General features: G+C 38.2%; 1 protein-coding gene across 1 annotated transcript; it reads left to right on the top strand.

Moving 5' to 3' along the window:
• The first annotated feature begins 236 nt into the window (after positions 1 to 236).
• Positions 237 to 22,772, top strand: usp2b (ubiquitin specific peptidase 2b). The gene is made up of 12 exons (XM_061962832.2): positions 237 to 575; positions 8,134 to 8,181; positions 8,269 to 8,392; positions 8,846 to 8,957; positions 9,038 to 9,148; positions 15,567 to 15,631; positions 15,703 to 15,806; positions 15,882 to 15,962; positions 16,027 to 16,105; positions 16,234 to 16,341; positions 20,087 to 20,207; positions 22,308 to 22,772. The coding sequence occupies exons 1-12, from the start codon at positions 420 to 422 to the stop codon at positions 22,411 to 22,413; spliced, it is 1,215 nt and encodes a 404-aa protein (XP_061818816.2). The 5' UTR covers positions 237 to 419; the 3' UTR covers positions 22,414 to 22,772.
• The last annotated feature ends 1,845 nt before the right edge of the window (positions 22,773 to 24,617 follow it).

Below are 24,617 nucleotides of genomic sequence, written 5' to 3'. Positions count from 1 at the left end.
GAAAATATTTCACTTTTAACCAGCACAAAATAAAACCAAAGATTGTTTTCTCTTTAATTCTATTACTTAGACAAGATAACACGTCTCTGGAGGCTTCTCTGCCCATGCACTCTATCTTCAAGTCGGAAGAATTTACAATTTTCTCTTATAAGATTTAACTTTTCCCACAGAACCTAAAGGCATCATTGGCGCCTCTTTTATCAACGGTAGAAAGAAAAGGGGCGTTCACGTCCGCAGTAAAAAAAAAAAAAGTCAGGACACGGCAGCGTTCATTCATTCCTTCAACGGACATCGAAAGGTGGCGGACGTTTGCTGCTTGGCCGATAAGACTATTATGCAACCACCTGCGAGCCGCTAGACTCCACACCGCTCGAAAATCCTCATCTTTACATCCTTTAAAAACATCCTCGACGTCCGCTATGCCGTCCCTGCGACACTCTTACACGGTGACAGCACCGGAGGAACCGGCCACCGCTCTCCCCGCAGTCAAGCCCGATTTACGGCGTAAGGGTCCGTCCTTGTCCCGGTCCATGCTGGTGTCCACATTCATGGGTCTGATCATCAACCAGGCCAAGGTAAGTCTAAATAATCCTTTAGAAGTGTTTTTAATCTGCCAACACTAATAATATTCACGTAAAATAGCATTTTTTGAGTATGATTTAGCTGCTTTAGTGATGCTAACGCCAAGTCAATCATTACCGCCCCTAGATGTAACTTTAGTGTATATCGATATGATTCCGATATCGGCAAAACGGATGAGTCACACTTAGCCCTGTTAGCATACTGATGGCTAACATTAGCATACTTTGATCTATTCAGAAGTAATACAGAAATGACCATTGCAGTTCTTTGAAATACTTGTTTGCTTTACTTTGACTTTGTTGATTAACTTAGGTTTTTTTTTTTACTCTGTAAATGTTATTTAGAACAAGCCAGTACACATAATGTACAATTGTTTTCTGGTGTTTTTAGTTTTACATCATTTTTTAAATTTATTATATTATTTGTACATTTTTCGATGTAAAAATGCATTTTTGAATGTCTTAGCACGAGCAAACATGTTAGCACACTAGCTAGCATGTTACACTTGATTGTTTTCTGGACTTTTAACAGTTTCTAGTTATGTAAGTATTGTCGCTAGCCAGCATGCTAATTCATGCACACATGTTTTAAAGTTAAAGTACCACTGATAGTCACACACACACACTAGGAGTGGTGAAATTACCATCTGCATTTGACCCCTTGTTCCACCCCCTGGGAGGTGAGGGGAGCAGTGAGCAGCAGTGGCGGCTGCGCTCTGGGAGGGGGAAAAAAAATGAACGATTCACTAATTTGCGTGTTTAATTTGCGAATGCAGCTGAGATAGGCTCCAGGACCCCCCGCGACCCCGAAAGGGACAACCGGTAGGAAATGGATGAAATTTGCTGGTTTGCTGTACCTAAAAACTCAACTTAACCATGTGTCCTTCCTCGCTTATTTTTTTCTTCTTCTAGTTAGCTCTGCTAACATGCTAGCACGCAAATTATATTTTAATATTTGTAAAATTATTTTATTAAAACCCTTTTTGGGGGGGATACTTCTCCACAATCGTGCTTTTTTTAAGTCGCGATTATTCTTGTTAGCCTTGGCTTTATTTGCTAACCACAGCATTAGAGATGAACGATTTGAGTCTTTTAAAATGGTTCTTTTAAATGATTCTTTTAAGTGAACGATACGTTTGTTTAGGAGCTGGGTTTTTTTTTTTTTTACACATGCAGATACAGCTTAAGCAACTGCCAACGCTACTGGCAACTGGACTAGAAAATTAATCAAAGGAAACATGATAGCAACATTTGGGATTTACTTCTTTTTCAAAATTAAAAACATGTATAGATAATTTTTTTTATTCTTTTTTTTTAATTCACATTTCTGGTACATTTTTCTGATATGATAATTAGTTCAAGCAAACACACATATTACTATGTATTGTCCTAAATTTTGTATTTGTACTTTTTAGATCTACAAGTACATTTTATTCTCACTTATTTGTGTATTTTTCCTCTCTTTGCAAAATGATCTTGTGCTACAAAGTTTTTTTAGTAGAGATGTCCGATAATGTCGGCCTGCCGATATTATCGGCCGATAAATGCTTTAAAATGTAATATCGGAAATTATCGGTATCGTTTTTTATTATTATTTTTTTATTAAATCAACATAAAAAACACAAGATACACTTACAATTAGTGCACCAACCCAAAAAACCTCCCTCCCCCATTTACACTCATTCACACAAAAGGGTTGTTTCTTTCTATTATTAATATTCTGGTTCCTACATTATATATCAGAATCAGAATCGTTTTATTGCCATTGTTTGAGAAAGGGTTGACAAACTAGGAATTTTTCTTGGTGCAATCGTGCAACGTAAAACACATATAACACAGATTGGTAATAACAAGAGCTGTAACTTAGCTATCAGATATTGTTATAGACTTAGAAGGAATTCAAAGGAGCTACTGTTATATATATATATATATATATATGTGTGGGAAAAAAATCACAAGACTACTTCATCTCTACAGGCCTGTTTCATGAGGGGGTTCCCTCAATCATCAGAAAATCTCCTGATGATTGAGGGAACCCCTCATGAAACAGGCCTGTAGAGATGAAGTAGTCTTGTGATTTTTTTCCCACACATACATATATTGCGCTCTACTACGGTATCGAGCACTATTTTTTGGATAACCTTATTAAGACATATATATATATATATATATATATATATATATATACAGTCTGCAAGGGATACAGTCCGTAAACACACATGATTGTGCGTGCTACTGGTCCACTAATTGTACTAACCTTTAACAGTTAATTTTACTCATTTTCATTAATTACTAGTTTCTATGTAACTGTTCTTATATTGTTTTAGGTTTTTTTTTTAATTCAAGAAAATGTTTTTAATTTATTTATCTTTATTTTATTTTATTATTATTTTTAAAAAGGACCTTATCTTCACCACACCTGGTTGTCCAAATTAGACATACTAATGTGTTCACTCCACAACTGTAAATATCGGTATCGGTTGATATCCGTATCGGTAATTAAGAGTTGGACAATATCGGATATCAGCAAAAAAGCCATTATCGGACATCCCTATTTTTTAGGTGAGGGGAAATCCAAAAATAATGTCCCTGTCAAAGCATGGAGATATGGCACCACCTAATGGAAAGTTTACGATAAAAACATAAAAAAATTGTAGCTAATATTTCAGAATGCAGTAATTCCCACCAATAGTGTAACATTTGTGTGAATTTCAAATGACTCTGATCCACATCTTATCTTACAACTGCTGGCATTGATTGTTTCTTTGATAAAAAAGAACCGTAAGAACTATGATAATGAGCCAGTTTTTTTGAAGGAAAGGCTCCTAAATTCAAAAAGCCATAAATCCCATCTCGACACGCTACCAAACGCAAGTGTTTTTCTACCCTTTAAACCGTTTCTAGGAGTATTTGTGTACTTAAAACTTTCATATTTGGACCTTCCCCAGCCACGCTGTCCAGTTTGTTTGTATAGTTGGCACGGGAGTGGTCAAGCTGGAGTCCATGTTGACACGGCCTTGAGCGGCGTCACGTAGCCGCTCGATGACGCTTCACCTCATGTTCGAGGCATGCCAACGAGCAGAGAATGTCCTGAACGCACCACTTCCTGCGTGTTTTTAGACAGGGCATTTAAGAGGGGGCTCACGGGGGGTATCGCCTGCTGAGAGGAGCGAGCCAGTGACCATCTGGTGGAGAACGACCAGAACATAATGTCCTGTATTTTGTTTTTGCAACACAGAAACTAAAAACATGTTTACAATCAACTGGTACGAGTCTGAGCTGATCTTATTAAGCAATAATAAAAGTGCTGCGCTGCGCTATATGACTCCAACAACAAGACAAGCAGTAAACAAACAAAATCTGTAGCAAGGATTCAAAGAAGGCACACAAGACGGAAACACGTATCGCATGACCTGCTTGCGCCTGCATCACATGTGTTGCTGATGTCACGGTCGCTGCAAGGGGTCAGTGTGTACCGTGGTGCCACGTTCACTCATGCCAGCATGCGGATCAGTGGCTACCAACAATGTGACGGACCGCATTCCTCTCGGTCAACCCGGTGAACTGATAAAGGTGTTCAGTCATGGTGCAGCTTTCGCCGCATTTTTACGCACCGAAATAATAGTAATGGTTGCAAAATTTTGCAGTCCTTAAAAAAAAAATGGCAGATTCTGTCCTGAACTCCTTGTTTTTCTACTGAGCGGAATAATGCAGGCTGCAGAAGTAAGCAGATCGAGATCAAACTGTCCATTGCGTGACTTATGTTGATCAACTAGCTCGAGTTCCTCCTAGAGCAGGGGTCGGCAACCCGCGGCTCCGGAGCCGCATGCGGCTCTTTGATCACTCTGATGCGGCTCAGCAGCTTACTTGCTGAACCCCCCAATTTTCCCGTGAGACTTCCGGATTTCAGTGCCTCTCGCAGAAAACTCCCGGGATATATATATACCGATTATCACCCTTGCAACTATAATAAGGGCGTGCCATGATGGTACAACATTTGGCGCACTCTACAATCTGTATTAATAGCGTGCCAGCCCAACGCTTGTTATACAATGTACATCTTCTGCTTGCACACGTACGTGACAGCAAGACATACTTGTTCAACAGCCACACAGGTTACACTGACGGTGGCCTTATAAAACAACTTTAACACTCTTACTAATAATGCGCCACACTTTGAACCAAAACCAAACAAGAATGACAAACACATTTCGGGAGAACATCTGCACCTTAACACAACATAAACACAACAGAACAAACACCCAGAATCCCATGCAGCCCTGACTCTTCCGGGCTACATTATACACCCCTGCTACCACCAAACCCCGCCCCCACCCCAACCCTGCTCCCTCACACATCAACCCCCTCTCTCTGTGCGTCGGTTGAGGTGGGCGGGGTTTGGTAGCGGGGGTGTATAATGTATCCCGGAAGAGTTAGGGCTGCATGGGATTCTGGGTATTTGTCCTGTTGTGTTTATGTTGTGTTACGGTGCAGATGTTCTCCCGAAATGTGTTTGTCATTCTTGTTTGGTGTGGGTTCACAGTGTGGCGCATTATTAGTAAGAGTGTTAAAAGTTTTTTTTATACCGGCACCGTCAGTGTAACCTGTGTGGTTGTTGACTAAGTATGCCTTGCTGTCACCCACGTGAGCAAGCGAAAGCCCATACAACGTGTGGCTGATCAGGCACGCTGTTGGTAGTACGGTAGTTGCTAAATGCTGTACCATCACGGTACGCATGACGCCGACAAGCGCCAATCGATTAAAATTTGCGTGCCGCACAAGCTATCAAATTCCATATAAAGATGAGGGCAGCGTGTCTGAGACCCCTAGTTTATACAAGCACAAAGTAAAAAAAAAAACTTTATATGCAGTGATATTACATTTGAAATTTCAAAATAGTTTTGCGGCTCCCATGGATTTCTGTAATTTGTGAAACTGGTCAAAATGGCTCATTGACTTGTAAAGGTTGCCGACCCCTGCCCTAGAGGGTCGCCGAAATGTTTCTCAGCTTTGGTCCGTATGTGCCGTTGCAGTACTCAGTTGTAATACGCTTTTCCACCACTTGTGGCAGCAATCACAATATCAAACAACAGAAGAAGTCTGGAGCTAAAGTCATAGAGAGGTTTCTTAAGCACAACAATTAAGACTAAAGTGGTGAAGCTCTATTTTAATTTGCACTTGCATACATTTTACTGACAGTTTATTTAACAAACAAATATATTATTACTATTAATAATTAAGTTAAAATTACACAATGCTAAAATGAATTATATGTAAATGTATTTTTCATCAGTTTTTATGAGTCACTTCTTTTGCAATACATTTGATTAGTATTTAATTTTGTAATTAGCCTGACCTAAGCCCTGATAATAATTAGGGATGTCCGATAATATCAGACTACCGATATTATTGGCCGATAAATGCTTTAAAATGTAATATCGGAAATTATTGGTATCGGTTTCAAAATGATCGGTATCGGTTTCAAAAAGTAAAATGTATGACTTTTTAAAACGCTGCTGTGTACACGGACGTAGGGAGAAGTACAGAGCGCCAATAAACCTTAAAGGCACTGCCTTTGCGTGCCGGCCCAGTCACATAATATCTACGGCTTTTCACACACACAAGTGAATGCAAGGCATACTTGATCAACAGCCATACAGGTCACACTGAGTGTGGCCGTATAAACAACTTTAACACTGTTACAAATATGTGCCACACTGTGAACCCACACCAAACAAGAATGACAAACACATTTCGGGAGAACATCCGCACCGTAACACAACAGAACAAATACCCAGAACCCCTTGCAGCACTAACTCTTCCGGGACGCTACAATATACACCCCCCGCTACTCCATACCCCCCCGCCCCCACACACACACACACACCTCAACCCCGCCCACCTCAACCTCCTCATGCTCTCTCAGTTAGAGCATGTCCCAAATTCCAAGCTGCTGTTTTGAGGCATGTTAAAAAAAAAAAAGCACTTTGTGACTTCAATAATAAATATGGCAGTGCCATGTTGGCCTTTTTTTCCCCCATAACTTGAGTTGATTTATTTTGGAAAACCTTGTTACATTGTTTAATGCATCCAGCGGGGCATCACAACAAAATTAGGCATAATAATGTGTTCATTCCACGACTGTATATATCGATATCGGTTGATATCGGAATCGGTAATTAAGAGTTGGACAATATCGGGGGAAAAAAGCCATTATCGGACATCTCTAATAATAATCTTGGTGATTAACACATGCTTTCATATCATTTGACAAGGTTTATCCTGTTAAACTCTAAGTACGTTAGATATAATTCTTAAATACGATTAAAATCAAGAGTAAGGTTACTAATGAAATGTTAATATTCGAGCGGGTCCCTCTGTAGCGGAAAAGTTGGGCATCAAGGTCAAAAAGGTTAACGACCCCTGAACTATTTGAGGCCGGCTCGATTAAGACGTGACTAATAAAAAGTTCAAGTCCACACAATCAACTTAAATGATACTAATCGTAAACATCTACATAAATAGCGCGACATCATACCAGTGTGAACAAGAATGAAACGATCAGTTTTGTGGAAAATTTGTGACCACTCAGTCAGCCAATCAGCACACTGCAGTGTGTCCAAAGCCCGCCTGTTTTAGTACCGAACTACTTTTCGATAACACATCGGGAATGTGCCCAAAAGTGATTAGATATTTTCGTAACCAATGAAGAACAAAAAAAGTCAGTTTCCGTCATGTTTAAAGTAATTACCAAATGCGACCAGGCAGACTAGAATGTCGAATTCTGATCTTTTTTTTCAAATCCGATCTTTTTATGTAGTCGTTAACATTACAAAAACATTTCTATTGTGAACGCAAGCTGACCAGCATGTTCCATAAACATGCTGGTCATTCGATTGTAGTCGATCTGTGGGGAATTTGTTGCAATTCCAAGGATTTTGTGCGATCAAAGTCATTATTTTATGAACCAAATGAATGCGCGTACAAGATTAAGCAGTTTGTGGGACATTTGCTACAATGTCTGCTCTGAAGCGCGTGTGAGCGAGCAGTCAGAGACAGGAGGTGGAACAGTGACGTGGGTTCCTAAAACTTTATTTTTAACTGTTTTCTGCTCATTTGTCAACTATTTATTTTTGCAACCATCTATTTTAGCGAAGAATTATGACACTTACCACTTTTTGATGACGTTCTGGTCGGATGAATGCAGCCGACGCGTTCAGAGTGCAGTCACATTCTATATATGTCCCATTTCATATCCACATACGAAAGAGGCCTGGGTCGGATTTGAAAAATTCGGAATTGCACTGTTCACATTGATTCGAAAAAAAATCTGATACAGGAATTGACCTGCAGTGTGACCAAGGCCAGAGTCACAGAACAACGAAAACTAGGTTTTAGCAAGCTAGTTTTTTCTTTCCTATCATTACACTCAAGCAATGAATATTAGGAGAAAAATATGAAAGACTCAGAAATATATTCTTGGATTAATTGTATAGTTTTAGAAATATTTTGTGAATTTTACACCAATAATCCACTGTGTTTCTCCTAACAGAAGCAGAGTCCACAAGGCTTGGCAGGACTGAAGAACCTGGGCAACACCGTAAGTGTACCAGCATGTACCTCACACGGACAAACCTCTGATCAAATCTCCCGTCTTATTTATTCCTGTTTTTTTTTTTGTATGCAGTGTTTCATGAACTCGATTCTTCAGTGTTTGAGTAACACCCCAGAGTTGAGGGACTATTGCCTGAGGGACGTCCATCAAACCGACCTGAACAACAACAGCAGGACCACTTCGGCTCTTGTTGACGGTAAGTAATTTCAGTGGAAACGTTTATTTTTAGTGCAATTTTATGAGGTCAGTGTAGTCTGTGGTCTGCTACTTGTGGTGTTCTGCAAGCTTCAGTACCATGACCAATATTGTTCACCCTACACTGTCCTGTAGGTGCTATCGCTAGAAACCAGTCCACAACTTCTCTAGTTACACAGATGACCTCGCTTATCAATGAAAATTAGCCACGCAGTCTCTTGTTTTTGCACAGCAAAGATAAGATTGACCACGATACTTCTGTCTTATCTAAACGCAAGCACACTGTTTTGTCAAGCCAGCATATATACAGTGTTGGTTGCATAACAACATTGAGTCACTTTATGACGCAGAGGTACAGTAGGCTTCTATAAACTAGAAAATTGTAAATATTGACCATGTCTTTGTAAAAATATGTCAGGCTAGAAATATGACTTTGTCCCCATTTTCCCTCAAGCATTCGTCAAGCTGACTAAGAGCTTGTGGACGTCCGTCAACAACGAGACTGTCACGCCCTCGGACTTCAGGAACCAGGTCCAGCTGTACGCTCCCAAGTTCGCAGGATGCAAGTAAGATGCACACCCTTTTTTTTTCTTCTTTGAACCAAGTCTTCTTGAGCGCATGGATTCTGACCCCGTGTCTTACACAGTCAGCAGGACGCCCAGGAGTTCCTGCGCTTCCTGCTGGACGGCCTCCATAACGAGGTGAACAGGGTGACGGTGTGCCCGAGCCTGCCTGCCGGGGACTTTGACCACCTCTCGTAAGTCGTCGCGTCATCGCAGTAGTCACCTCTGCTCCCAATAAGTCACCCAGTGGTCATAAAATTTTGCCTGAATATAATTTCATGGTCGCGTCTTTCAGTCATGCCGCCTGACACCTCTGCAAAAAACTGTGACCAACGTATACTTTTTAAATTAAATTGAAAAATGAAGCCACATTTTTCTGAAAGCAGGAGCCTATTCAACCGATTGCGTGAATCGTCGGTTAAGTACAATTACTATCTTATCTGCTGAAAGGAAAGGATGTTATGGAAATGAGTAACTCTTCCTTTCAAAGGTAGATAAAACTGTACAATCCCAGTTTATCTCCAAAAAGTACAAAAACAAGGCTGTGTAGCCACTGTCGAATGTTATCCAACTGATTGCGCGAATCATCGGTTAAGCGCAGTTACTATCTTATTTACTGAAAGGGAATTAGTAACCCTTCCGGACTTAAACAGTAGATAAAATGTTCCGCGTAATCGCTGTTTAATCTCCAAAAATTTACAAAAAAAATGTTGTGTTCTCACTGTCGAGGTTATTCAACTGATTGCGCGAATCATCGGTTAAGCGCCGTTACTATCTTATTTACTGGAAGTGGTTTAGGTGGCGATTTGTCCAGGGTGTACCCCGCTTACCGCCAGAATGCAGCTGAGATAGATCAAATGGTCTGACCAAAAATGTACAAAAACGAAGTTGTGTTGTCACGATTGTGCCGTAGCTACCTTATTCACTAGGAGTGCACAAAAAATCGATTCACATACGAATCGCGATTCTTATTCATTCCGATTCAAAGTTGATCCCTAACTTTTTAAAAATCGAGAAAAAAATATAAATATATTTTTTTATTATAGTTTATAAAAAAATGTTTTTGATAAGAATCAATTCCCAAAAATTTTTTTATAAACTATAATAAAAAAATATATTTATATTTTTTTCTCGCAAATGGTCTGACCAATTGCTGTTTAATCGCCAAAAATGTACAAAAACGAAGTTGTGTTGTCACGATTGTGCCGTAGCTATCTTATTCACTAGGGGTGCACAAAAAATCGATTCACATACGAATCGCGATTCTTATTCATTCCGATTCAAAGTTGATCCCTAACTTTTTAAAAATCGAGAAAAAAATATAAATATATTTTTTTATTATAGTTTATAAAAAAAATTTTTTTTATAAGAATCAATTCCAAAAAAATTTTTTAGGCCAACTCAAAGAAACCAAAGGGTGTTTTTCTAACCTGTGACCGGTTTTGAAAAGGTTTCATTAGGATTATGATACCAAATAATACTTTGCATGAAGCGGTTTAAATCGAAAATCTATTCTGAATATCGTTCGGTGCCTAAAGATTCACACACTTGCTATTCACTGAAATGCGATTAGTAACTCTTCAGGAGTGAACAAAATGTTCCAAACAATCGCTGTTTAATCCCCAAAAATGTACAATAACAAGGTTGGGTTGTCATTGTCTAGGTCAGGGGTGTCCAAACTGTGGCACTTGTTCAATAAGCAATATGGGAGTGGTGCACTCATCTGGGGGCCAACGAATTGTTTGATTAAAAAACTTTAAAGAGGTTATCAAGGTAGTAAATAAGGACACTTTCACATACTCTTAATATCCAATTATATATCCATTATAATATTGTAGTAATATGTACTCATATATATTTAAAGTTAAGTACCAATGATTGTCACACACACACATTAGCTGTGGCGAAATTATTGTCTGTATTTGACCCATCACCCTTGATCACCCCCTGAGAGGTGAGGGGAGCAGTGGGCAGCAGCGGTGGCCACGCCCGGGAATCATTTTTGGTGAGTTAGCATGAATCATATATGTATATGCTTAACATTTTTTAAGCCCAAATGCGGCCCAACAGTCAAAAAGTTTGGACACCCCCGGTCTAGGTTATTCAACTGATTGCGCAAATCGTCGGTTAACTGCAGTTTCTATCTTATTATTCAAAGGTGATTAGTAACTCATTATGATTTAAAATCGGTCGATTAAAATTTCCGACAAATCGCTGTTTAACCTCAAGAATGTACAAAAATATGGTTGGGTTGTCCCTGTCGAGGTTATCTAATTAACTGCGCGAATCGTCGGTGAAGTACAGTTACTATCTTATTTACTTGAAGGTGATTGTGAGTGTGAATGTTGTCTATCTGTGTTGGCCCTGCGATGAGGTGGTGACTTGTCCGGGGTGTACCCCGCCTTCCATCCGAATGCAGCTGAGATAGGCTCCAGCACCCCCCCGCGACCCCAAAAGGGATAAGCGGTAGCAAATGGATGGATGGAGTGTAGTGCAATAACTATCTTATTTACTAAAAGGCGGCTATTAAATGTTCAGGTCTTAAACCCTAGATAAAATGTTCCGACCAATCGCTGTTTAAACCCCAAAAATGTACAAAACCATGATTGGGTAGTCACTGTCAAGGTTATCTAAGTCAGTGTTTTTCAACCTTTTTTGAGCCAAGGCACATTTTTTGCGTTGAAAAAATCCGGAGGCACACCACCAGCTGAAAACATTAAAAAACGAAACTCAGTTGACAGTAAAAAGTCGTTGTCGCAATTGTTGGATATGACTTTAAACCATAACCAAGCATGCATCAATATAGCTCTTGTCTCAAAGTAGGTGTACTGTCACCACGCCGTGACTTATTTTGAGTTTATTGCTGTTTTCCTGTGTGTAGTGTTTTAGTTCTTGTCTTGCGCTCCTATTTTAGTGTTTTTTTCTCTTTTTTGGTATTTTCCTGTAGCAATTTCATGTCTTCCTTTTGAGCGATATTTCCCACGTCTACTTTGTTTTAGCAATCAAGAATATTTCAGTTGTTTTTATCCTTCTCTGTGGGGACATTATTGATTGTCATGTCATGCTCGGATGTACTTTGTGGACGCCGTCTTTGCTCCACAGTAAGTCTTTGCTGTCGTCCAGCATTCTGTTTTTGTTTACTTTGTAGCCAGTTCAGTTTTAGTTTCGTTCTGCATAGCCTTCCCTATGCTTCAATGCCTTTTCTTAGGGGCACTTACCTTTTGTTGATTTTTGGTTTAAGCATTAGATACCCTTTTCCCGCTGTTTCCGACATCTACAAAGCAATTAGCTACCGGCTGCCACCTACTGATATAGAAGAGTATTACACGGTTACTCTGCCGAGCTCTATAGACAGCACCGACACTCAACAACAACACATCATTTGCAGTCTATAATTACTGGTTTGCAAAAAATATTTTTAACCCAAATAGGTGAAATTAGATAATCTCCCACGGCACACCAGACAGTATCTCACGGCACGCTAGTGTGCCACAGCACAGTGGTTGAAAAACACTGATCTAAGTGACTGCGCGACTCGTCTGTGAAGTATCTTATTTACTTGAAGGTGATTAGTAACTCTTCCGACCTTGAATGGTAGATAAAATGTTCCCACCGATTACTGTGTAATTTCCAAGAATGTACAAAAACATGGTTGGGTTGTCACTGTCGAGGTTATCCAACTGATTGCGCGAATCGTTGCTGAAGTGCAATAACTAACTTTTTTTTACTAAAAGGCAACTAGTAAATGGTCATGTCTTTAACCGTAGATAAAATGTCGCTGTTTAAACCCCAAGAATGTACAAAGACAAGGTTGTGTTGGCACAGTTGAGGTTATCCAACTGATTGCGCGAATCGTCGGTCAACTCTTCACCCCATAAACAGAAGATAACATTTTCCGACCAACTGTTTACCCCTCAAAAGACTACAACAACAACGCGCTGTTGTCACTGTCGAGGTTATCCGACTGATTGTGCGAATCGTCGGTTGAGTGCAATTATCTTATCTGCTAAAAGGAAATGAGCTTCTATGGATCAGTGGGTTTTTTCCACAAGTACCACCTTAGAAAATATTTAAAATATAGCCTAAATGTTCATTAAAAAACAGGCAGAGGTTTTATTTACAAGTATATTTAATATTTTGGCCACTATAACGCAGTCACACACAGTTTGAACAGTAACACTGTGTTTGAATATTTAATGAAGTGATTCTTTGGCGTACCACAGTTTGAGAATCACTGCGGTAGACCGTAAGTTGTTGATAGTTATCCCCAACATCAGAAAATGCTAAAAGCATCAAAGTTCTATATTGTCACTGTTTTAATTGTGCGAATCATCGGTCAATCTCGATTAGTCTTATTAGACTAATGGAAATGAGTAACTCTCCAGACAATAAACAGTAAATCGAGATGCCTTTTCCCCCAGAAATTTCAAAAGAACAAGGACAACTCTTTTGATATGCAATTGATGGCATCACTTGTATAGTTTGAGGTCGTCGAATCGATTGTGTGAATCAATGGTTAACTGGTCGCCATTAGATTTTTGGTACAGGTACCAAAATTTCGATACTTTTCAAAATAAAGGTTCCCCTTTCTTTGAACAGAAAATATTATACATTAAACATACGTTTTTTTTATTGCAATCAAAGAAGAATTTTGTCCTTAAAAAGGATAGTAAACCACTTCATTTTTATTAATATGTCAGCAAACAAAGGCCCCTAATTTGGCTGCTGACATATGCAGTAACATATTGTCATTTCTCATTCTATTATTTTGTCAAAATTAGACTTAGACTTCCTTTTTATTGTCATTCAAATTTAAACTTTACAGCACAGATAAGAACGAAATTTCGTTACATTAGCTCATGGTAGTGCAGGATAAAAAAGCAATAAGGTGCATATATAAATAATAAATATATATAAATATATATATAAAATAAATAAATATATATAAATAAATAGATTACTGTACAGATAAATATATTGCACTATTTCACATGCGTCCACGTTTATGGATGTATGTTATATTATCAAAATTATGATGGCTTATTAATCTACTTGTTCATTTACTGTTAATATCTGCTTACTTTTCTGGTTCAACGTCTTCTATCTACACTTCTGTGAAAATGTAAATAAACACTTATTTTTCTGGTTGATACTTTACATACGTTTTGGGTGATACTACACATTTTGGTATCAATCCAAAACCAAGTAGTTACAGGGTCATATATTGGTCATAATTAATGTTATGCAGTGTCCACGGACGTATTTCTTGATTTTATAAACAATTAAAAAAAAAAAAAAATTCTGATAATAAAAAATATCGATGTGATCATTGTAGTATCGACGAGATACGGTTCTTGTACTTGGTATCGTTACGGCCGACGTATGTGTGGATCCGCCCATTTGTTTTCATTGAGTAGTGCTAGCTTGCTGTTAGCGGTGAGCTATTGTATCTTCCTACGGTGTGGAGTGAAGCATGTTTAGATATTCCTCGTTCTGCAGGGATGATACTTGTAAGAAACGTACTTTATTTCTCACCATGGAGGCGGTGATTAGTGATTTAGAAGTGCGTGTGTGTGTGTGTTACGGAGCAAAGCCATGTCTGTCTGTTATTTCACTTTACCTTTTTCTGTGTTGATTGAGCTGTGTTGAAGCAGCAAAAAAGGACGTTATGTTAAATGAAGAGTTTCTGTCTCTGATAGTTGATATAATAATGTAAGTGCATCATAAAGCCTACATGAACTCCATAGTGTTCAGGGATGCATAGTCTTTCCTATTGCTATTGTACCATTTTTTCAGCTATAGTTACATGAATCATTAATAATGCAGCAGCCTAGTTTTGAATGGCAGGGTCCCTGCTATGACATGTTGATAAAAATATAACATTTACATAATGAAAATCAACTACAGGCTTCCCAAATGCTGTAATAAATGAAGCATGATGAGTTGACTTGAAACTGTTTAATGTTGCACTTTTTATATGTAGAAGAAATGTTTTGTCATTTTATTTAATCTGAGCAACAACTTAAGGCAGTTTAATGTTGATTAACGTGGGCAGAATTATTATAGTGTTCCCAATGTTACAAGGATAAAGCCATTGTTTACAAATTTGGTAAATAAATAACCAAAAAATTAATATTTTGTTGTTTTCTTACTGTACCGAAAATGAACCGAACCGTGACCTCTAAACCGAGGTACGTACCGAACCGAAATTCTTGTGTACCGTTACACCCCTAGCTTCACCTTTATTGTTTGTTTTTAAACCAAAATACGTCCATTCTGCCTCTTCTGTCTTTACACCGTGTCTGCTTGTAAGTACTCCGTGCGTGTGCATTGCCGAACATGACGACGGCACGCGTTGATAGCCGTAAAAGTACAAAAAAAACCACCTGTATTTTTCAGAAGCAGTATAGTACTGTTTTTCATTAATTGCCATACAACCCTAGTCGCCACTAATGTCAATCATAAAGCTCCGCCCCCTCTTTCACATAAACAAGTTATCTCAACTCTGGAACAAATGTAGTTTGTGATTCCGGATCATTCATGTTAAAATATGGTGAATAAGCTAAAAATGAGTGGGTGGCTTGAACGTTATTCATAATGTTGTGTCCACAGGGAGGAGGAAAAAGCCAAGCGAATGTGGAGCATGTATTTGGAGAGGGAGGACAGCAAAGTCGTGGGTAAGTCCAGCTAACGCCGCTCGCGGTGTCCTCGGGACTGTGAAATAAAAAAAGGTTCCCGTCTCTCGCAGATTTGTTTGTGGGGCAGCTGAAGAGCTCCCTGACCTGCACCGTCTGCGGCTTCCGCTCCACCGTCTTCGAGCCCTTCTGGGACCTCTCCATACCGATCGCACCGGTCCGTACCCCCACGGATGAAAAAGTGCCCGGATTGCGGCGTGTGTTTTCTTACACCAGTGCCTTTCATCCACAGAGGACGTCGGGCGAGGTGACTCTCCGAGATTGCCTGAGGGTCTTTACCAAGGAGGATGTGCTGGACGGAGACGAGAGACCGGTAAGACGCTAACCCTTTTTTTTGTGCTGAAGTGTTGTTTCAACTTGTCTGTGCTTCCTTGCAGACTTGCAACCGATGCAAAGCCAGGCGAAAATGCACCAAAAGGTTCAGCATTCAGAAGTTCCCTCAGATTCTTGTGCTTCGTATCCATTTTGTCCAATCCCGCTAACAGCCAAGCTAGCATGTTTTATTTGTTGCCCTCCTTTCGGAACAATGTTCCAAAGTTTTGAATGCTGAGAGTTGCCCTCCTTGACCCCCCTGACCCCACCAGACCTGAAGCGTTTCTCCGACTCCAGCGTCCGAGCCAGCAAGCTGTCCACGTACGTCAACTTCCCCCTCAAGGAGCTTGACCTGCGGGAGTTCGCCTCAGAAGGCAGCGGTATGTATTATTGTTATTATTATTGTTGTTGTTTTTATTATTGTTATTAATATTATTATTGTATTATTATCATTATTATTGGTATTGGTATTACCGTATTTTTCCGACTATAAGTGGCAGTTTTTTTCATAGTTTGGCCGGGGGTGCGACTTATACTCAGGAGCGACTTATGTGTGAAATTATTAACACATTACTGTAAAATATCAAATAATATTATTGATCTCATTCACGTAAGAGACTAGACGTATAAGATTTCATGGGATTTAGCAATTAGGAGTGACAGATTGTATAGCATGTTCTATATGTTATAGTTATTTGAATGACTCTTACCATAATATGTTACGTTAACATACCAGTTGGTTATTTATGCCTCATATAACGTACACTTATTCAGCCTGTTGTTCACTATTCTTTATTTATTTTAAATTGCCTTTCAAATGTCTATTCTTGGTGTTGGGTTTTATCAAATAAATTTCCCCCCAAAAATGCGACTTATACTCCAGTGCGACTTATATATGTTTTTTTCCTTCTTTATTATTCATTTTCGGCCGGTGCGACTTGTACTCCGAAAAATACAGTAATGTTATTAATAAATGTCATTATTATTATTATTATTGTTGTTGTTGTTGTTGTTGTTTTTATTATTGTTATTAATATTGTTATTGTATTATTATTATTATCATTATTGGTATTGGTCTTAATGTTATTAATAAATTTCATTATTATTATTATTATTATTGTTGTTGTTTTTATTATTGTTGTTAATATTGTTATTGTATTATTATTATTATTATTAACTTTTATTATTGGTATTAATGTTATTTATATTGTTATCATTATTATTGGTATTAATGTTGTTAATAATATTACTGTCATTGTTAATATTATTATTATTATTATTATTATTATTACCGTATTTTTCGGTGTATAAGTCGCACCTGCCGAAAATGCATAATAAAGAAGGAAAAAACATATATAAGTCGCACCGGAGCCCTGCCAAACTATGAAAAAAAACTGCGACTTATAGTCGGACAAATACGGTATATATGGTAATTACACAGCCATACACCTTATAGTCATATAACTTGGTATGTGACACATGCTAACCGTTAGGATGTTTATGTTAGCATGCTAGCAGGCTAACATTAAAGTGTTAGCTTTTAGAGCTTTGCTACGGTTTACCCTACAGTCATTTAACCTGTAACCTTTTAACTGTTAGCATGCTAACATAAAAGTGCTAACTTTTTAAGCTATTTTAACACTGTTTGCTCAAATTCCCCAGCCTTACACCTTAGAGTCATATAACTTGGTATGTGGCACAAGCTAACTATTACCATGAATTGATTAACGTGGACCGCGACTTAAACAAGTTGAAAAACTTATTGGGGTGTTACCATTTAGTGGTCAATTGTACGGAATATGTTCTGTACTGTGCAATCTACTAATAAAAGTTTCAATCAATCAAAAAACGTTAGCTTGCTAGCATGCTAAAATTAGCATGCTAACTTTGTGAGCTAGTTTTGCAACCGTTTAACCCAGAGTCCTATAACTTGGTATGTGACACTTGTTAACTGATAGCATGCAAACTATATCAAGCTAGCAAGCTAACTTAAGCATGCTAACTTTTTCATCTAATTTTACACTTTTTTTTTTTTTTCTATTTCCGCAGCCATACACCTTTTAAGTCATATAACCTGGTATATGAAACATGCTGACTGTTATCATGCTATCGTTAGCCCACATGCTCGGTGTTAGCATTTTTATGTAAACAAGCTACCGTTTTAGCTGTTGCTCATTTTGTACACCTAAAACTCACGGATTCAGACACTTGGCACCATCTTATAAGTACGGCAGCTTTCGGCCAGAAGTCCAGGGCACAGATAGCAGCATACTTGCCAACCCTCCCGATTTTTCCGGGAGACTCCCGAATTTCAGTGCCCCTCCCGAAAATCTCCCGGGGCAACCATTCTCCCAAATTTCTCCCGATTTCCACCCGGAAATATATATCCTTAAAGGCACTGCTTTTGGCGTCCGCTTTTCCTCCATACAAACAGCGTTGCGGCCCATTGATTGATTGATTGAGACTTTTATCAGTAGATTGCACAGTTCAGTACATATTCCGTACAATTGACCACTAAATGGTAACACCCCAATAAGTTTTTCAACTTGTTTGTCGGGGTGCACGTAAATCAATTCATTTACGTTTATATTATGTGTCCCAGTCACATAATATATGCGGCTTAAACACACACGTGAATGCAATGCATACTTGATCAACAGCCATACAGGTCACACTGAGGGTGGCCGTATAAACAACTTTAACACTGTTACAAATATGCGCCACACTGTGAACCCACACCAAACAAGAATGACAAATACATTTCGGGAGAACATCCGCACCGTAACACAACATAAACACAACAGAACAAATACCCAGAATCCCTTGCAGCACTAACTATTCCGGGACGCTACAATATACACCCCCTGCTACCACCAAACCCCCCCCACCCCCCCTTTCTCACGAATTCGGAGGTCTCAAGGTTGGCAAGTATGGATAGCACATACTTGCCAACCTTGAGACCTCCGATTTCGGGAGGTGGGGGGCGGAGGGCGGGGGTGGGGCGGGGGGCATGGTTGGGGGCGTGGTTAAGATATATATATATATAAGAAATACTTGACTTTCAGTGAATTCTAGCTATATATATATATATATACATATATATTTTATTATATATATATATATATATATATATATATATATATATATATATATATAAATAAATAAAAGAAATACTTGAATTTCAGTGTTCATTTATTTACACATATACACACACATAACATTCCTCTACTCATTGTTGAGTTAAGGGTTGAATTGTCCATCCTTGTTCTATTCTCTATCACTATTTCAGAACACACACATTATACAAATATACATTATAAAATCAATAAGAAAACGGGAGCTCTAATTTGGGAGTCTGAATTAGGATCAGAAGTTCCTCTATAAACATTGCGCACTCACGTCGCCTTTTTGTATTGATTGCTGCAGCTGTGCACTGGATTCATTCACAAATACAAACTACAACTCACAAACACTTTAGAGTTAGGCTCCACCATCAGAATGTGTACTTAAACTTATAAAGATCACATGGATATTATTCAGTGAGTTGATTCACCAAAACTAACCTGTTATACAGGAGGAAAAATCACACGGGACGTTTCAATTGTTGACAGACTGGTCACGCTCATCAGAATGACAAGACACTTCCGGTCTGCAGGTGATAGCATTCAATTGGGAAAAAACGCCCTACTGCCCCCTACTGACCAATGTGAATACTGATAAATGTGCAATGACAGCTCCAAAAACGAATTCAAACCACAAAATAAAATAAATAAATCAACACAAAAATGTGACACATTATGGGTGGGTCACATATGCATGTACAACAGGCTGTCAACACGTCACTCAGGTCCGCATGGAGCTGGAGGGGGCGTGGCCTCCAGCTCCGCCTGAATTTCGGGAGATTTTCGGGAGAAAATTTGTCCCGGGAGGTTTTCGGGAGAGGCGCTGAATTTCGGGAATCTCCCGGAAAATCCGGGAGGGTTGGCAAGTATGGGATAGCAGGCCCATCAAAATTTCCGCGGGAATTTTCTAGTTATTATCATTATTCTATATGGGCAGACGATGCGCTCTTTTTTTGTGGTGAACTTTTGTCCAAGCGTGAATGTGCGTTGTCGCCCCCTGCAGAGCGTGCTGTGTATAACCTCTATGCCGTATCCAACCACTGGGGGAACACGCTGGGAGGCCATTACACCGCCTATTGTAAGAACGCCATGGTGGGAGAGTGGTACAGCTACAACGACTGCAGGTATATACAACATTCTAAATGTCTTCAAAGATCTGACTGACATTTCACTTTGAATATGCCTGCTTTCCATTTCATGTCTTTTTTGACATGGTTATCTCTACATTTTGTGAGCAACTTAATTAAAAAAAAAAAAAAATGTTTTCATATAGGACAAAAAAAATCCTCTTTTCATCAGTTTTTTTCATTTTTCTCCACAAATGTGTCAGCAACATAATATAAAAAATCACAACAAATAATCTTTTAGACTTGTTTTTCATGTAAAGACAAGAAAGTCTAAAAAATCACGACAAATAATCTTTTTGACTTTTGTTAATGTAAAGATAAGAAAATCTAAAAAATCACGACAAATCTCTTTTTGATTTTTTTTTTATGGAACGACAAGAAAATCTTAACAGTTGGGAGATACATGCTTTTATATGACTTTTTTTTTAATGACGATATCTCCAAAATGTTTTAAACAACTTCATTTAATATTTAGATTAAAAAAAAATTTCATGTAAAGAGAAGAAAAATCTTTACATTTTGGAGATACATATTTTATAAGGCCTTTTTTTTAATTTTTTTTTAAAAACACTTACACTTACTCACTTAGGCCTTAGTATTCCCTGAGGAACATAGGCCATCGACGAAAGCCTTCCAAATTTTTTTCAACAATTTAGTTTAAATATTTTTTGGGGCATTTTCTTTATGTAAAGTCAAGAAAACCTAATGTTTTTGACGTACATGCTTTTATATGACATGTTTTTTTTAAATGTTTTAATAACAGTATTTCCATTTTATTTTAAACAACTTAATTTAGATACACAACTGCACTACACAAACAAGAGCATCAAGTTGCAACTACAGGCTGAGTGTGAATTTTGCTTTTCATTTGTTTAATAATGGTATCGCCATATTTTGTGAACAATTCAATCTGGGGAAATAAGGAAACTTGTTTTTTGGCATTTTTTTCCCAGATAAAGACAAAACATATATTTCAAGAAAGTCTCAAAAATCACGACAAATAATCTTTGACTTTTTTAATGTAACAACAAGAAAATCTAACAGTTGGGAGATACATGCTGTTAAACAACTTCATTTAATATTTAGATCCATTTTTTTTTTTGCATTTTTTTCATGTAAAGAAAAGAAGGGGAGGGGGGGGAATTGTTTTTTGGCATTTTTTTCCATACAAAGACAAAAAATATATATTTTTATTATTGGGGGACATGCTTTTCATTTGACATGTTTTTTTTTAAGCTTGAAAAAAGCCACAAAGAGAAAATCAGGTTGTTTTTTTTTACTTTATCCAAAAAAAAAAAGACATATAAAAACAAAAAGATTTTTGGAGGTATATGCTTTTCATTTCATACATGTTCTTTTTTTAAGTGAGCAACTCATTTCTTTAAACACAGAAAAGAAAGTCTTTGACATTTTTCATACAAACATAGAAAAGCCAACATTTATGGAGATACATGCTTTTCATTTCATACTTTTTTAAGTATCTTCAAATTTTGTGTCCAATGTGTTGTACGATTTTTTTTTTCATGTATGGGCAAAAAAGCAAACATTTTTGGAAAAAAAAAGTTTTTTATTTGATATATTGTTTTTAAAAAGCAGGTATCTAATAATAATAAGAATAAGAATAATAGTTTTTATTTGTAAAAAGCACTTTACATTGAGTGAACAACCTCAAAGTGCTACAGTGTCTTAAAAAAAATAAAATTAAAATAAAAAGATAATTAAAAAAATAAATATAAATGAAAACTAGAACAGCCAAATAGCTAAAACTAGTATGCATATATCTAAAAAAAAAAAAGCTTTTTTAAAAAAGAAGGGTTTCGAAGCCTTTTTTAAAAGCATCCACAGTCTGTGGTGCCCTCGGGTGGTCAGGGAGAGCGTTCCACAGACTGGGAGCGGCGGAGAAAGTAAATATCTCCAAGTTTTGTGAGCAACTTAGAAAAAAAAAAGTATTTTTGGCAGAAATAATGAAGGAAAATCTCATTGATGTTTTATATATTCCACACAATGACAACGACTAGAATAAAAGTGTGAGTGACATTGTGAGGTTTGTGCTGTCAACATTTGTTTGTAACCTTTTTCTGTGGCGCTTGTGTGCAGGGTGAGCCCCATGTCCTCCAGTCACGTCCGCAGCAGCAACGCCTACATCCTCTTCTACGAGCTCGCCACCTCGCAGCACGCCAAAAGTCAGACGTGTCGCCTTTGAAAGCGCACCAAAAAAGAACTTTCCCCCCCCCCCCAACGCCTGCGGACTATAAAGACCGACTGCCGGGATTTTGTGCAGGTGCGACACGTTTGAACTGATGGACACCCTGGACTTGAATTTCTATCTTTCCTAGTCTTTTTGAGGATTTATTTTTTTTGTATGCACTTTTGACTACTGAGAACAACTGCACTCTATAAATTATTCGAGTCGACATAACAGAGGAGGACGTTTTAGAACAAGAGTGTGCGTGACGAAGCTTTATTTTTGAATGTACAACAAACTAAGGTGCTGACAGAGTGTATATACAGTGTATATAAATAGGATGTGTAAATGTAGGATTAAAAGTCAATGTTAACTTACCTTACTTGATTTCTTTTGAACAGATATGGTGGGGTCCTTTTTTAAAAAAGGCAAAGAAATTATTAATACACTTTTTTTTTTTTTATCACAGGTATCATATATTTTGACACAAAAAAGGCACAAAAATGATATCCAAAACAAAACATGGATCTTCCTTGTTTCCCCATTTATGTAGGATAGCAACATTAAAAATAACACAAAAAAGTGAGAGGAAAATCCTACATTTAGCACGGAAATGTACAAAACCAGTGAAGTTGGCACGTTGTGTAAATGGTAAATAAAAAGAGAATACAATGATTTGCAAATCCTTTTCAACTTATATTCAATTGAATAGACTGCAAAGACAAGATATTTCATGTTCACACTGAGAAACATAATTTTTTTTTGCAAATAATCATTAACTTAGAATTTAATGGCAGCAATACATTGCAAAAAAGTTGGCACAGGGGCATTTTTACCACTGTGTTACATGGCCTTTCCTTTTAACAACACTCAGTAAACGTTTGGGAGCTGAGGAGACCAATTTTTGAAGCTTTTCAGGTGGAATTCTTTCCCATTCTTGCTTGATGTACAGCTTAAGTTGTTCAACAGTCCGGGGGTCTCCCTTCTGCTATTTTAGGCTTCATAATGCGCCACACATTTTCAATGGGAGACAGGTCTGGACTACAGGCAGGCCAGTCTAGTACCCGCACTCTTTTACTATGACGCCACGGTGTTGTGACACGTGGCTTGACATTGTCTTGCTGAAATAAGGAGGGGCGTCCATGCTAGGATGGCAACATATGTTGCTCCAAAACCTGTATGTACCTTTCAGCATTAATGGCGCCTTCACAGATGTGTAAGTTACCCATGCCTTGGGCACTAATACACCCCCATACCATCACACATGCTGGCTTTTACACTTTCCACCTATAATAGTCCGGGTTGTTCTTTTCATCTTTGTTCCGGAGGACACCACGTCCACAGTTTCCAAAAACAATTTGAAATGTGGACTCATCAGACCACAGAACACTTTTCCACTTTGCATCAGTCCATCTTAGATGAACTCGGGCCCAGCGAAGCCGGCGGTGTTTCTGGGTGTTGTTGATAAACGCCTTTCGCTTTGCATAGTAGAGTTTTAACTTGCACTTACAGATGTAGCGACAAACTGTAGTTACTGACAGTGGGTTTCTGAAGTGTTCCAGAGCCCATGTGGTGATATCCTTTACACACTGATGTCGCTTTTTGATGCAGTACCGCCTGAGGGATCGAAGGTCACGGGCTTAGCTGCTTACGTGCAGTGATTTCTCCACATTCTCTGAACTTTTTGATGATATTACGGACCGTAGATGGTGAAATCCCTAAATTCCTTGCAATAGCTGGTTGAGAAATGTTGTTCTTAAACTGTTCGACAACTTGCTCAAGCATTTGTTCACAAAGTGGTGACCCTCGCCCCATCCTTGTTTGTGAATGACTGAGCATTTCATGGAAGCTGCTTTTCTCCCCAATCATGGCACCCACCTGTTCCCAATTAGCCTGTTCACCTGTGGGATGTTCCAAATAAGTGTTTGATGAGCATTCCTCAACTTTCTCCGTCTTTTTTGCCACTTGTGCCAGCTTTTTTTTAAACATGATGCAGGCATCAAATTTCAAATGAGCTAATATTTGCAAAAAATAACAAGGTTTCTCAGATGGAACGTTAAATATCATGTCTTTGCATTGTATTCTGTTTTTATTTACCATTTACACAACGTGCCAACTTCACTGGTTTTGCCACTTTCCAAAAATGTGTCTAAATCCTACTAAGATTTTATTAGCAGTAATATTATCAGTATCCAAAAGCACAACAAAAACAAAACGGGTTA

Source organism: Nerophis lumbriciformis, linkage group LG09, assembly GCF_033978685.3.
Source record: "Nerophis lumbriciformis linkage group LG09, RoL_Nlum_v2.1, whole genome shotgun sequence".
Taxonomy (NCBI): domain Eukaryota; kingdom Metazoa; phylum Chordata; class Actinopteri; order Syngnathiformes; family Syngnathidae; genus Nerophis; species Nerophis lumbriciformis.
The sequence above is the reverse complement of the archived record's forward strand: the minus strand, read 5'-3'. Positions and strand labels throughout refer to the sequence as shown.

Coding starts and splice junctions, on each gene's coding strand:
- usp2b (XM_061962832.2), top strand. CDS start 420: ATGCCGTCCCTGCGACACTCTTACACGGTGACAGCACCGGAGGAACCG. Junction 8,182..8,268: donor TGAAGAACCTGGGCAACACC/GTAAGTGTACCA, acceptor TTTTGTATGCAG/TGTTTCATGAACTCGATTCT. Junction 16,342..20,086: donor GTTCGCCTCAGAAGGCAGCG/GTATGTATTATT, acceptor CGCCCCCTGCAG/AGCGTGCTGTGTATAACCTC.